Genomic DNA, 15,793 nt, shown 5'->3' with positions numbered 1-15,793 from the left:
TTGCCAACTATAGGGAGGCCTGGAGGGAGGGGGGAATCAGCTGATTCAGAGACAAGGGCGTAAACAGAAATAAATATGGGGGGGGGGAATATGCTTTAAGCGCAAACAAATTTTTGCCCCCCCCTAAGAGCTCATGGGGGGGGGGGCAAAATTTTAACAGTGAATTCAAAACATTTGGCTTCTTTGATATCAAGCATAAGTATAAGATACTATAAAGGTACACATACAGTCCAATTACCTTGCATGTACTTAATCTCTCCTTCAAACAAAACTAGCAGAAAAAAGTATTGTTTCTAAAAATCGACATTTTATTATATATCTGTTATGTTAGTAATATTTAGTATTTAAACTAGAGTATTATAGTAAAAGACATTTTTGAAAATGAAAAACTCAACTTAAACATAGGTAGATATTAAGTTTTTAAGAATTAACAAGATTTAGGTTTTTGTTAGCATTAGGTATACTTATTATATGCAAGAAAGGAAAACAATAAAGAAAACTATCTTGATTTTGAAATAGATAGAAATGTCCTGAATATATATTTCACGTTGATAGGTGAGATCACCATTATAAAGTACCACTCAGACGATGACATGTTCTATTCGGAGACTGGAAGGTCTCCGAGCGATCATCAATGTTTCGATCCTTTGCAAGATTGAAACCTTTTCACGCTCTGAACACGCCATGTGTCTCATCATCATGGCTGAGTAAGGTTTCAAGTTTCAGACAGGAAACTTGTCAATCATACTACAGAAATGATCCTGTGAAGTATAATCTTAACCGTATAATGAGTTGAACTGGGTATAAATAGATTTAACACCCCTCCCAAATTCCTAGTTCTAAAGAAAAGTGTTGAACATAGTACTTATTTAGGGTTTACCCACAGTTAATTGACAAATATTTCCAAGTATTGAACTTTTTTGTTATCTCAAGTCATTTTGTGTGTGTATATGTATTCAAACTGTGATGTCTAGTGATTTATCGAAATACCATCTAGCGTTGAGAAATTGAACTAAGATGTGCGCTGTCTGTCAACTACTGACAATGCACGTGTGAACTGTGTGTATAGTGTAGGCTCTGGAATATTGGGTTGCTTTCCTTCATTTTCTTCTGCCTACAGCTATTTCTGTGCTACATAATGTGTAATAAAACATCACATACCAGCTTAAGCTTTGTACAACTTCACCCCCCCCCCCTTCTGAAACATATCTCACTCTCTGATTTATCAAGGTTACATTTTTATTGTACTGCTTATATTTTGTTACTTTTTATACAAGAAAATTTGCAAGATCTTATGTAAAATTTCATGTAAAACATAACAACAGTTATGAAAATATTATTATTGAAAGGAGCAGTGGCGTACACAGGGGGGGGGGCAGTAGTCCTCTTGCCCCTCCCTGGAAAATACAAAATTAAAAGGAAATAAATTTAAAAAGTAACACCTGACAATGACAAAGACTAAGGAATTGTCTAAATTCACTGTTAACACAAAATTTTAGGATACTTAAAACTAAAACTTTTGCAAAACGAGACCTCGACATATTATATGCTTATAACATGATGGAAGATGTAATAAAGGTATTCTGTTTTCTATTTTTCTATTTTTTCTTACAGTCAATTAATAAAGGAATCAAGTCTTTGGCACAAACTCAAATATTCAAACCTTTGGAACCTGATGTTGTAAACCTTTGATATTTCAAATTCAGAATATTTGATATAACAGAATTCATAGCTTGAAATATCTAAGGTCTACAGCATTTGGTTCCAAAGATATAGTGATTAGAAAATCAGATTTTGTGGCAAGGACTCAATTCCTTTATTTCCATAAAGAGATATTAAGCGTAATTTCAAGGAAAGAGAAGTTTTAGCCTTCTAAAGAGAATACTTCATTACACAATTGATGTACTATGACGGAGAGCAGACTTAACGATCTTGCACTTATAGCTAAGGAATAATTTTTAGACTCTATAAAGTTAGTAACACCCAAAAATGTAATCTTTGATGTATTTTTATGGTGTTAATTGACTTTTTGAACAAAACAATTCCGGGGGGGGGGCAAAAAAACAGCCAGGGGGGGGCAAAAAAAATCTTGCCCCCCCCTGGCTAAAATCCTGTGTACGCGCCTGGAAAGGAGGTTAAACCCCCACAATTCACCTGCAAGTAATGATTTTTCATAGCTAGAATAGTCCAAGTCCTGAACCTATCATTATCGGAACACATAGGACAACAGAACAGGTTATTTTCATGTTCCTTAACATAAGAACAAAAATTAATAACACTAAAGATTTATTGGATATAGAATTTAAGCTTTGATTTAAAGGAAACTGTAGATGTAATTTCAAGTGACCCTTTTATGCTGATTCACAACAAAAGCCTTTGTTTTATCAAAAATGAATGGGGTATTCTTGTTTTTCCAATCAATTTTCAAATAGTTAGAATACTTATCAAGATTGACGAAACAAAATATAAAGCTTTTTTATAATTGTTCAAATACTTTACTAACAAAGTAGAATATGAATTAATTCTTCATTGAACTGTTCAATGAAGAATTAATTCATATTCTACTCTGTTAGTAAAGTGTCACTTAAATTTACATCTACAGTCCATTTTAAACTGAAAATCTCGAGACAATTTTTATGATGGTATGGAAACTAACCTAAAGGAAAACGACGTAAAGGGTATCAGAAATAAGTTTTAAATTACAAAAAGGCAGACCAAAATTATGAGGTTTGATTGAATATATATTGATTGATTATGTACAGAAGATGATTTAAAAGTTGTTATTTTATCTCCTTTTTTATAAATCCTGAAGTTGGTCAGTTTTGTTTTGATTAGCCTAAACTTGATATTGATATCAAATGTGGGCACTTTTGAATTTCAGGATCAAAATCAAATCAAATCATTCTTTTAGGGACGTCCTACACCCACACACCAATCAATCAATCAATCAATCAATCAATGCTTAAAAGAAGCTAACATAATCCATAGATCTGCAAAATTATCGAGTTCAGTGTTTAATCCAGAGATTTCCATTACAGAAGTTTTGACTTGTGTACTTATTGTAGATACCTGAAGTATATGTTGGATCAACTTGTCCCCTGAGAGTATATCCAAACAAAAAGGACAAATCTCCTTCCAGAAGTATATACTTACAAAAGTTACCTCTTTCCCCGTATTTAAAAGATTTATTGTACTTTTAAAAATAAAAGAGCTAAAAAGTTAAGATTATTTATAACCTCGTTTTTTAAATTCTCAAATTACTTAATTTTCCCTACACAAACACTTATCTTTTTACATATTGATGGTCGACTATTTGATAGTTTGTGTCTCAGTTCTCATGAGTTACCATCGATAAAATTAAATTTAAGACATAAAAAAGTTTTTTTTTTGAAGGGGGGAGGGGAGTGTATACTGCTGTTTCCTGTTTTGATGGGAGAACATCCATTTCAGTGTGAGGATCATCTTCATTCTCTGTGTGGCCTTCTTTATCTTCAGTGTACTCATCTTCACCCAGAGATTTATCTAGGTTTATTCTTGAAACATACATTCTTTCCTCCTTCTAATCCAAGATTACAATAATTAATGGTTAGTCTAGGATAAATACTGAATAAGTTCAAGAAAATATGTTTATAAGATTTTCATCAAATTTTTTAGTTCATGCAAAATATTAAAAAAAGTAGTTAATAAATAAAATATAAAGATAGAATAAAATAAAAACAAATTTAACACATTTTAGCATGTGATAGGAAACATGAAATTAATTATGTTGCATAGCATGCAAGTTTCATTTTTTTTAAACCAAATTAAACAAAAAAAATATAAGAAAAATCATCAAGAACAATCAGCTATTATACTGTCATACCAAGGTCCAAGAAGATCCATTTAATAGTTACGTCAGCTTATTTCTAGCAACAATATACAGGGTGGCAAAACTTTTTTGAAAAAATCCGTACAAAAATCCATACATTTTCGGAAAAAATCCGTAGAATCTGTACAATTTTTGAAAAAAAAAATCCGTTCAATCCGTAAAATTTTCAAAAAAAATCCGTACAATCCGTAAATTTTTTTTGAAAAAATCCGTACATTTTTTTTAAAAATCCGTACAATTTTCGAAAAAATCCATACAATCAGTACAATTTTCGAAAAAAATCCCTGCAATCCGTAAATTTAAGAAAAATAAAACCATTTTTGAAAATATCATTCAACACTGTCTCACCCCCCCCCCCATTCCCCTTCACCTCTTTCTCACCCCATCTCTTAGCTCCCCCCACCCTTCCCTCAGCAACCAATGAAGTTCCCTCTAACAACCTATATTCCTGGTAGTAAAAACTACTGTAGGTATTTGAATGCTTGGATGAGAACCCGGAAATAATGAAAAAATAAGAAACTCAACTTACAACTCAATTTTAAAATTCATTTATCTTTGCAACCTGAAAACTTTCGAGTTTTTGAAACGAAGCCTAATTAATCTGGCAGAATTCACAGCTTAAAATAACAAAAGTTTACCACATAAGGTTGCAAAGATATAAAACTTAAACATTACTATTAAACACTATAGAACTGAAGAACAAGAGAACAAGAGAACAAGAGAACAAGAGAACAAGAGAACAAGAGAACAAGAGAACCAGAGAACCAGAGAACAAGAGAACCAGAGAACCAGAGAACCAGAGAACTCTAGAACTAAAGAGTGTTGATTCTAATTTTTAAAACTGTTTAGATCGGTGTGAATTAGGCCATTTAACAAACAAACGATTAAGTTATAATTAGAAAGAGTGGAGTGTAGATTTAGGATCTAATATAACTAGAATTAGCGTGGTACAGGGGTTGCACACTCAATTAAAAGAAAGTTAATATTAAACTAAAAATGATAAGATTTACAGATAAACGGAAGAAACCTGAGAGGATGTTCACAATAAAGAGACAGATAGATAGATAGATAAACAGGCAGACAGATAGATAGACAGATAAATAGACAAAGAAACAGATAGACACATACACATATAGATAAACAGAGAGACAGATAGGATATATAAACAGATAGATAAAAAGATAGATAATTTGACGTGCAGATAGATATACAGATTGATAGACAGATGGATAAACAGATAGCTAGATAGATAGCTAGACAGCTAGCTAGACATATATCTAGACAAATAGCTAGACAGAACAGATAGCTAGACAGATAGCTAGACAGATAGCTAGAAAAATAGCCAGATAGATAAACATATTCTCAAATGAACACTTCTGGAACATATTCTCAAATGAACACTTCTGGGACATATCTCGAAGATTATGAATGAATTTTGATTGTCAATTGAAACATTAATCAATCTAATGATATTTAAAATGCAGAAAATAAGTTAAACTAACTTCATTTTGACGAGATTTTTTTTTTGAAATTTCATGAAAAATTTGCTGAAATGAGTGAAAATAAAAAAAACGGTGTATTTCCAGGATAAAAATCTGTACAATCCGTACAATTTGATACATTTGAAATAGTTAGTGAAACCAAATTGAAAAAGATTAATAAATAACTTGATTTAAAAAAATGGCATTACTCCATTAATTCATTCTTTCCTGTTTGATATCACTACAGCTGCTCTGAGGCTCTGATTTTGATGTATTCTCATCAGAACTGATGTCAGAGGGTTCATCCACATTCAAGCTCTTATCAGTTTCCTCTTTATTCTGACTTTCACACCTTAAGCATACAGGGTTAGTATTGTCTACATTTCTTGGTTCTGAGTCTTAAATGGGTAAAAGTTTAGATAATTTCTCAAAGGTAAGATTATTAAAAAGTGTTGAGACTAAGATTCAGTTCTCAACAATCAAATTTTAAAATTACCCCTGCAAAAAGTTTCTTGGCATTGGAGAAACGTATAATGTACATTTAACATCTCTTCCCCATTAGTTAAAATGTTTTTTTGACTAACTAGGTTTCTTAAAGTGTACATTTTTTTCACTTGTTATTAAATCACCAAAAGCTTCTGACCTGTTAGGTTCTCTGGAAAGTACTGATAAGCTTAATTCAAAGCAAAGCTTTGAAAAATTTAAATCTCTAAATATTACAGTTTTCAAAAATTTTTCAAAATAAAATTAAAAAAGTTGCTACTGCTTTGGTAAACCAATGTGATTTCCTAACAATTATTATCTCTATCTTGCTCCCTCTTTATGGCTACTAAGGAATATATGGACCCAACCCACCCCAGCCCCAATAACACACTCTCATGTATACTCCAAAGTTTTTTACATGTCTGTCTTCCTATTGGGTTGGTAAACCATTGCGATTTCCTAACAATTCAGAAGCTTGCCTTCCATGTAATAGTTCAGAGAAAGAAATGTCAATCATCCCGCTTTTAGGCTACTTAGGAATGCATGGGGATTATGCCTCCCACCCCAATCCCAATAACACACACTCACAGCACAACTCAGAATCATCTATACTCCATGCAGGCTGAGCCAACTCAAGTTTTTAACATAAACTCTCAGAAAAATTAGAACAATATGAAAATTTAAACCTCTGAGGGATTCTATGATACACTAGTAAGCAAGAACAATGTATGTTTAGAATTAATTAAAAACTGCAAGTTCCTGTGGTCAAATGCTATGTGTTTAGACCATTCTTTCTCTTCATCATAATTGAAAGTAGAGCCACAGAACCTGATTGTGATAAGTTTTTAAATTTAAGTAGTCTATATAATAAGGCTCTCTTTGCTCAAACATATATATATTTGTATATATATATATATTTATACTGTGTTTCATGTTTGACATTCATCAGCAGCATGATTCTATAAATATATGTTAGCTATAGCTGGCCAAAAAAATAGACTAAAAAAGTCGAATATAAATTCCAACTTTTTTAAATTCAATTTTGTTAAGTGTTTCAAAACTTCCATGGGCAATGCCTGGCACTTCAGTTTGTAGTAAATATTTTGGTTCGCAAGATATTTTTTTATTTTTTTTTACAAGAAAAAATTGTGGTTTAAATTAATAAAAATGGATGGAATATACTAAAAAATGTCAAGCCAGGCAATACAAACTTTCCACTAAGCAACTAAATTTGAATCATAATCTGATAGCAGAGAATAAAGATGACCTTAAAAAAAACTTCATAATGTAAAATAACCCCTAAATAATATGAAAGAGACCTGCAAGTTAGACTGAAGCAGGCACTGATGTCTCTATTTGGATGAACAGATAGTTGATGTGTCTTCAGAGCTGACATGACCTCTTCGGTTGACCGTGCCAAAAATACAGCCTCATCACAATCCTGAATTAAATGCTTGATTTCTAGTGCGCAATTTATGTAATGTGCTTATAGTTGGTTCGTTTATCAGTTGTTTTTTTGCCTATATTTTCTTTCGGGGTCAAAATTTATAATTGTAGCAAATGTTTGAAAACATTTGCAATTTTTTAGTGTGTCAAATTTTGAAATTTATCCAAATTGCGTAAGCAACGTAAACACATATTATTTTGGCTCCAATTACACAATTAAAATGCAAATTTGCGTAAGTTTAGATTTCAAATTTGTGTAAATATATAATTTTTCCTAAGAAAATATTATAACCCAGCTTTAAGTAAAAACATCATGAATTTGTAGAGATGTGTATCATTTTATTTCAGGTATACAAATTGCGTAATTGCCTAAAACTAATCTAAATTATGCAGTGAAATATCTAAAATTTCCAATATGGCATAATCATATTGCATTTTCCAAAAAATAAATTGAAAAAATAAATTTTTTAAAAATTTAAGTTGTCTTTGCTGGCATTCAAATTGCGTAAAAATTGAGCTCTTTTTACGCATTTGTTTTGAGTGTTTTAAATATTGAAGAATTGAGTGGCCCAGGTGTGTGCACACGGTGCAGAGTGCAGCAATATATAATAATGTTTTATTATATAGAAAGCCGTGTGATTTGTAGATAAGAGTGGGAAAGGGGGGGGGGTAATTGGGCAGAGAATTTATAGCGCTACATAGCACACTGATTTTTAGTACTAAATTTCACCGCAAGGTGTCTCTGTTTGTTTCACGTAAAATTTGAAAAAAGTAAAAAGGTTCAGATTAAATTTTTTTTCTAAAAGTATATCATCTAGAAGTCAAGATTTGGGTTTCAAATTATTTTAAATAAAACTTTTTTCCTAGGAAAATGAATTTTCTATCAGAAAGTTTTATATAACTTTTATAACTCCCAAAAATTTTAAAGCATAGACGCAGTAATCTCTATGTTGAACTGTATTCCCTGATGAATGCAACGGAACCAGTTAATAGAGAGTACCTATGCCTGCTCAGTGCTCAGGGATGGATGGCCTATCTGCATGCATCAAATTTGCGTAAAAGTGCCAAAATCTCTACGCAAAATATTCGTAAAAAGGTGAAAAGGGACGTTTAAATTGCGCTCTTTTTTGCACAATTTAGCTAGCTGGGAGCTGGCAGAAGATACATGCAAAAAGCGCTACCAAAAATGAACGTGTCGTAACAACTGTATATCAATTTTAATTTATTTTATGGGATAAAGATAAAAGTTTTATAAAATCAAACTTTAACAAAGCAGTTTTAATCTTGGAAATTTTCTTGTATTTTTTCTAAAAACGATCCGAAACAATTTCAACACAGTTGCACTGAACGATCCACCTAATCTATTTTAACAGGCCTAGGTGTAAACCAGAGGCGTATACAGGAATTTGTCTGTTTATCTCTATTAAAAACACCTGGAGTCAAAAATATTGCTTACCTGGACCTTGCAGACTATTAACTGTAAGTTGGTTGGAATCCTGATGTAGTGTCGGCTAAGAATATCATCAGACTCCAGTCTAAATAATAGTAATAATGACATAATATTAAGTAAAATGGGTCTATGTACTACAAGATATTATTTGGTGAAATACAAAAAAAGTTGGATACCTGTCATGTTGCACTTTCAGGTGAGTGATCACCTCTGATATCCAAGGTGATTGAAATTGTTCACAGCAGAAGTTATCACAACTGAACAGAAGATTCCCATGTTTACGCTGAAAGTGATTCTCTAGTCTGAAAGAAGTTAATCATTAATCTATTATCATGATTTTTTTGGGATCCCATGGCTTATCAGTCAACCTGATCTTACTCTTTTAATAATGAGATGAGCAGGGGCGTACAAAGGGGGGGCACTCATGGGGGGGGGCTCTTTTAACAATACATCAGCTTGCATTTCCTTTCCTCAGGCAATCTACATTCTACATTGCATTGCATTGCATTGCATTCACCCAAACTAAAAGATTAAGAAAAGAAATAAGATATGTTCTGATTCACAACAGTACCCTTCAAAGCTTTGTCTGATCAAGTATTGCATTAAACATCCATGTTTGAAAACTGAATATCTTTATTGGTGGTTTCACTACAAAAGTGACTTACGCATTTCTTGCTTCAGAAACATTGGAGAAATGAAGGTTTCAAAGGTACATTGGACATGCCACTCTATAAATGGAAGGTCACTTGAAATTATGCATGCATTCCACTTAAGTATAATTACATCGTATAGAAAAAACATACTTAAAAATCTCACGTTTAGAAACATTTCCATCTGTATTTTTTATCCCTTAAAGCTTACACTACAGAATTTTGTGCCCCCCCCCCCCCTTTGAAAAAATTAAATACATAATTTATTATAACGCTTGTAATATGGAAGTGTGTATATGATCAAATAGTTTACTTAGTTAAAAAAGGTATCAATATTTTTTTCAAAAAAGGGGGTTTTAAGGGGGGGGGGGGGCCACACATTTTTTTTGCTCGCTGGTGCACGCAAAATGTGCCCCTCCCTACACAAATGCTTTTGTACGCCCCTGGAGACGAGCCAGGGTAGAAGCTGGGTTGGACCAGAATAGCACAGAATTAAAACAGTTTTTGTTTGTGCTTTTTTTAGTATGTAATTATAATGACTGATGTGATCAATTGGTCACTGTTCAGAGCTGGGAACTTTTGTATTGTTGATTTCAAGATCAATGCTTGATCTAGATCTTCTGTTAATCTGCACATTAATTTAATCTTTATACAATATCCCACAGTGTAGTTGTACCCTAAAGGGATAACTAAAATGAGGAAATGAAGCATTGATCTCAAATAAATAGTGCCCACAGTAAATCAGGATTATGAGTATCCAACACAGAAGTTTCCAGTTCAGGGCTAATTTTGGAAGTTACAAACAGATCTATTGGTTTATTTAACCCTATTCCTGCTGGGGGAGGGAAGGGGGAGGGTCAGATCTATTGGTTTATTTAACCCTATTCCTGCTGGGGGAGGGGAGGGTCAGATCTTTTGGTTTATTTAACCCTATTCCTGCTGGGGGAGGGAAGGGGGAGGGTCAGATCTATTGGTTTATTTAACCCTATTCCTGCTGGGGGAGGGTCAGATCTATTGGTTTATTTAACCCTATTCCTGCTGGGGGAGGGAAGAGGGAGGGTCAGATCTTTTGGTTTATTTAACCCTATTCCTGCTGGGGGAGGGAAGGGGGAGGGTCAGATCTATTGGTTTATTTAACCCTATTCCTGCTGGGGGAGGGTCAGATCTATTGGTTTATTTAACCCTATTCCTGCTGGGGGAGGGTCAGATCTATTGGTTTATTTAACCCTATTCCTGCTGGGGAGGGTCAGATCTATTGGTTTATTTAACCCTATTCCTGCTGGGGGAGGGAAGGGGGAGGGTCAGATCTATTGATTTATTTAACCCTATTCCTACTGGGGGAGGGAAGGGGGAGGGTCAGTCTCCTATGGTTTTTTATAATGCTTAAAAACTATAAGTATGCTGAAATTTCTTGACTTTTCCTAAATATATATTTCCCAAATCACAAATTTTTCAACAAAATATGCATTACAACGAACAGTTTTTTAATTCATTCAACAATATAAAATTATATGTTATTGGAAAGCTGCATAGATTAGTATATTAACCATATCAGTTTCAATCAGTTTTGCGCAGTTTTGCAATGATGTGTTTTGCACAGGTTTTGAAACCACATTTATTTTTCCACTGGCACACATTTTACAATAACAACTCAACAGCAAATAGCTTGTGCAAATTTTTTGCACAATTTTTGCAACACGTTGCTAACAAATATTTCTTTAGTTGAAAATATTTCATCATTTTAGAAAAGGTCTGGTCAGATGCTTTCCCAATATGTGCAGTATGTGTATGAAATATTTAGAATTTGCGCACAAAAAATGCAAAATGTGAATTTCAAAAAATTGTTATTTTTTCTTCTTTTTTCTTTTTGAGAAATAGTCAGAGAACTGTACAGCAAGATGTGATATGAAACTTTAGTATGAATTTACAGTTACTGCTTATTTTTGCAAAATGGCAAAATGCATTTTGGAAATCAACAAATCAAAAACTCTTGAGGTTGAACCATAATCTTGTGATAAATTTAAATTTGTTATGCTAAAAAGCGAAAAAAAGGGGGACAGAACTGCTAAATATATAATTATTAGATACATATATGTTTTTGCTTCTTTGTGCAAATTTTTTTGCAAACACATTTTTTGGAAAGCTGAATTGGCATTTTTAAGTGATTTCCAAAAACATATAATTAGTCACATTTATCTTTTAGAGCATATCCTGGTTTTCAAGTGCCCCTGCAGGGATAGGGTTAAAAAAGATTTTTTTAATGATTTTATAAAAGTACTTTAAACTATCAACCTGTTTTCGGGCAATGTTTTATTACAAAAGAGACAGGGTTCCTGATGTTGGAGTGGTTTACACGGAAAAACATGATTTTCTTGATTTTCTGACTCTCGAGCTCCAACAGGTCTCACTTTATTCTCCTACATATATATTTGTATATGTTTTTTGTTGTTGTTCTATTACTGAATTGGGAAAACAAACCATTTTAAAGGGTAAATAGTATCAAACAAGGTAAAAAAAAAACTTGGCCTTTGTTCTCAAATAGTTCATTTTCCCCCAGTATTTTCAAAAAACATTTCCCCTTGGAGAGGTGTGATTCTTGAAAATTTATACCCCTGTATAAGAGCCATGTAAATCCTTATGTGCTGAATCCATTTTCTGAAAAGGATGTTATTGTCTTTGCTATGGCCAAAGGTGACCACTTTTTTCAAGAACAATATAAAGCAAGCACTTTTTAAAGTGACGAGGCTGGTGTCACAAAAATCCCATTTATTACTAAAGAGGAGCAGTTAAAATTAAAATAAAAGTTGTTGTTTTTTCTTAAGATACCTAGCCTTAAATTTAAAAAAAGCTCATCCTGACAAGTCACAATTGGTTCATATCTTGTCAGTAAACTTTTTGAATTCAGTAATAGAGACAAACTTGTAGATTATGAATTAAAATTATGATAATACTGCAGATTTTAATGAAGTCACCTAAAGTCTTCAGTTTTTTAAATGAATCAAATTAGAAATCCAGCACTAGACAGGATGATATAATTTAGCTAGTAGACAGTAAATTGCTACTAATTAGGATCTAAATGATGGTAACCTGATAATCAAGATCAGAAGCATTGCTCCAATTAAGTTCCTCAGGATTAGAAGATCTACTAATAACCTCTTCACAATTTTCTTCTACATCTACATGCTTCTCCTTAATTTTATTTTCACAATCTTCTTCAAGTTCTTCTGTCAACTTTAATTCTTGGTAATCTGAACAAACATAATTTTAGCCATAGTAAACACAAGTATATTCTTTTTATGTCACTTTGCCTTACTCCACTTCACTAATTTTTTTCATGGTCTATTTCTAAATTTCCCCCTTTTCTTCTAAATCATCCCTAGTGATTATTCAGTAACACTATGCCTAGTTCGTGAATGCCTAGACAACATTATGCCTAGATTTCTGAATGCCTAGATAACATTATGCCTAGATTTTGAATGCCTAGTTCATAATGCCTAGAGAACACAATACCTAGATTCATGAATGCCTGGATAACATTAAGCCTAGATAACATAAGAGTCCATTGAATGCCTAGACAATGTATTTCAAAGAGAAATAAAAATATTAACGAGAGAGAAAAAAAGCATACGATCCAGTAACATTTTTACAAAAATCCACAAACAAATTTCTGAAAATGTGCAACTCCAGTTAAAGTTTGACTTGCAGCAACAATGGCTGCTCTCATAAGTGCAACTCGGACGAGAAAGGGAGGTGATGGATTAAGGGACAAATACAACTTTAACCATGTTGGGAATGGCTCTGGATTGAAGACTATAAACTGGCGATGCAGTTTGGTAGGTCATTCTCCAAATGTCTGGCATATTCAGGAGCTGTTCATCAAGCAGGATGCTGAGGCCAGAAGAGCCTACTTATCTAATGCTGTTGGTCAGGCCATGACAACCAACACTAGAAGAAACAGAGGTCCCTAGATGCAAGAGAAAGATTAAAGTGTGTTGTTGATGCTTTTGACAGCATGCCAAGAGCAGATTATATTTCTACTTTGGCCCATGATAGGCAAAAATTTGACCAATAAAATATGTAATAAATCATGTAAACATATTAGTATCATTTATTTATTGCTTGACAATGTCTACAGGCATTCAATTCAGTCTAATGTTATCTAGACATTGGGTGACTGGGGATTATGAAATCTAGGCATAATGTTTTCTAGGCATTCAGAAATATAGGCATAATGTTATAAAGGCATTCAGAAATATAGGCATAATGTTATAAAGGCATTCATGAATCTAGGCATAGTAAACTAGGCATTCACAAACTTGGCATTCAGGAACTAGGCATAATGTTACTGAGCCAAAATAAGATCCTGTCTAATTCCATGCATTTCAGAAAATATTGTTATTTAGGCCTATAACAAGGAAACACAGACTAAACTATATTGTTACTTATTGGCAAAAAGTGTATTTAAACTTATTATTATTAAAGATTAACAAACGTGTTAAAAATTTCAATAACTTGAAGATTGATGTTTCTTCCATTAGCAGTAGGTAAAGCAAATATAGTCTGCTTGATTGAAGCTTCTGGTACCCCATGCTGGCCATTCCCCTTATCCTTAAAAATTGTCTGGGTGGGAACCCCCGCCTGTGGAAATATCTCCTCATCCTCCTCCATCTCATCAGACATTGCTGTCCTCCTGCACCAACTGAGTCTGACTGAGAACCTCTGGGCACGTCTCTCCATTCCCTGCAATTTTTTCACCTCCTTGTCAGTGTTCTTTGTCCTTGGCTTCATTGTGTTGTTTACACCATGCCACAGAGCCTGTTGGCAATGCCTAAGATGGCAGGCCAACTGGAAGAGTTGTACATGGATGCATTTTTACAACCAAAGAAATCTACCAGCTGCTCTGTTGAGGCCCCTACATCGGCTGTCCTAGTGGCATTGCTCCTCCTGAATAAATGGAAAGTGTAATCTGAGTGGTCAGGAAGCCTTTACAGAGCAGCAATCAAGTGGACACAGTTCAAGCCCATGTGCTGGGTTGTTAGCATCTCAGTCTTCCTTCAGGTGAACCAGACCCTCCCATTGTACTAATCCAATTGGTTTTTTACCTTGTCCAAGTAAACAGCCAGCATATTGGAGAATCCTCCCTCCTGTGGAACCAGAAACTTGATGGAGGTCTTATCTGACCTTTGCTTGGGGAAGACGACTTAATAGCAAAACTTGGCTGTATTTGATGGATGTTAATCAAATATTTTTTACTGGAGACTGATTAAATCACTAACAAAGTAAAATGGGTCTGTTTACACTGCACAATCTGTGTTTAGTGCTCATTGGACTTGGTCTCTTCCTCAAACCCCTCGATTGTCATTGTGATCCTGGGAAGGATCAGTAGCTTCCAGCCATAATTTCTTTCATGATACTGTTGATGTAGAATCCAATGACGTTTCCATTGTTTCTCCAGTCTCAGATGCTTTAAATAAGCCATAATGGCCTCCTCTTCAGGCTGTCTGTCCTCAAATTTAAAATCAATGTTGAAGTTTTTAAAATCCTGCCAGGACTTAAGTAGGGCCTCCTGGTCTTGTCCTTAATCTGGGCGGAGACTTCATCCTCAGCGTAGATCTTCTTACTGTCTTCCATCTTTACCCTTCTATGAATATTTTCTCAGCTATGGGATTCCATATTGAATGAGTTTTAAATCAAATTTGCAGATTTTCTTCACAAGCTTCGTAAATTTTGCATTCTCAACACATCCCAAATAAAGGGTATGTGATAGGAATGTGACACAAAATTACAAATGTACTGCTGATTTAGAAAGTGCTGAATATTATTTTTTCTCTTTGAGACAGGTAACTGATGGTTAATTTTCTCTGGATATTTTAACATGACCTTAACATTTTTGACCTTAAAATGGTCCTTTGCTGCACTCCAGACTATTTAGAGGTAAGAAATGTCTAGCCCACTTTGAATAATCCCTTGAATTTGAACCATTAGATATTTTTCTTGCATATAATTGTTTGTTTCAAGTAAGGCAAAGAAATTAAGTCATTACTACAAACTCTAATTTTTTAATCTCTATATCTTTGGCTTTAAACATTTGATATTTATCAATCATCTTTTTTCTCCTTTTTTTCCATTAGCCCGTCTGTAGTTTCTCTTGCCTCCCTTGGCCCGTCCAAATATGGCACTGCTTTTGAAAGAATGAATGTTTATTTTGCGCCATTAAAAGACAATGCAGGATCATCCTTTCATGTTATAGACGTATCCCTCTCCTTTTTTGTTTTGCTTAATTGAAAATGCAACCTCAGTGCTGAAAATTCTGTCTACTTGAATAAGCTAGGTTATCACTACTATTCTATTTCCAGCAAGGGAGCAATAGCTTTCCTGCTATGAACCGCACATTTTTATGTTCCTGTACAAGGAG

The 15,793-nt window shown here is 33.7% G+C and overlaps 1 protein-coding gene and 1 non-coding gene across 9 annotated transcripts in view; both read right to left on the bottom strand.

Moving 5' to 3' along the window:
• The window catches only part of LOC111701899 (uncharacterized), a 102,201-nt gene that overhangs the window by 15,935 nt on the left and 70,473 nt on the right, over positions 1-15,793 (bottom strand). For 7 of the 8 annotated variants that reach the window (XM_023473377.1, XM_023473380.1, XM_023473378.1 and 4 more), the window contains 11 exons: positions 12,466-12,626; positions 11,671-11,795; positions 8,905-9,030; positions 8,735-8,813; positions 7,152-7,273; positions 6,592-6,660; positions 5,993-6,058; positions 5,578-5,701; positions 3,422-3,559; positions 3,070-3,132; positions 2,155-2,250 (listed from right to left, as the gene is read on the bottom strand). In XM_023473377.1, coding sequence (XP_023329145.1) covers positions 2,155-2,250; positions 3,070-3,132; positions 3,422-3,559; positions 5,578-5,701; positions 5,993-6,058; positions 6,592-6,660; positions 7,152-7,273; positions 8,735-8,813; positions 8,905-9,030; positions 11,671-11,795; positions 12,466-12,626 — 1,169 coding nt within the window. Of the gene's footprint in view, positions 1-1,288; positions 1,398-2,154; positions 2,251-3,069; positions 3,133-3,421; positions 3,560-5,577; positions 5,702-5,992; positions 6,059-6,591; positions 6,661-7,151; positions 7,274-8,734; positions 8,814-8,904; positions 9,031-11,670; positions 11,796-12,465; positions 12,627-15,793 lie in introns of those variants that run through there. The other variant, XM_023473384.1, reaches the window with a different exon arrangement.
• LOC111701911 (small nucleolar RNA U3) lies at positions 577-778 on the bottom strand. Its single transcript, XR_002765295.1, has one exon. It is a non-coding gene; the product is annotated as a small nucleolar RNA U3 (small nucleolar RNA).

This window comes from Eurytemora carolleeae, unplaced genomic scaffold (assembly GCF_000591075.1).
Source record: "Eurytemora carolleeae unplaced genomic scaffold, Eaff_2.0 scaffold397, whole genome shotgun sequence".
NCBI classification, from domain to species: domain Eukaryota; kingdom Metazoa; phylum Arthropoda; class Copepoda; order Calanoida; family Temoridae; genus Eurytemora; species Eurytemora carolleeae.
Note: the sequence above shows the minus strand (reverse complement) of the source record. Positions and strands in the feature narration are given on the sequence as shown.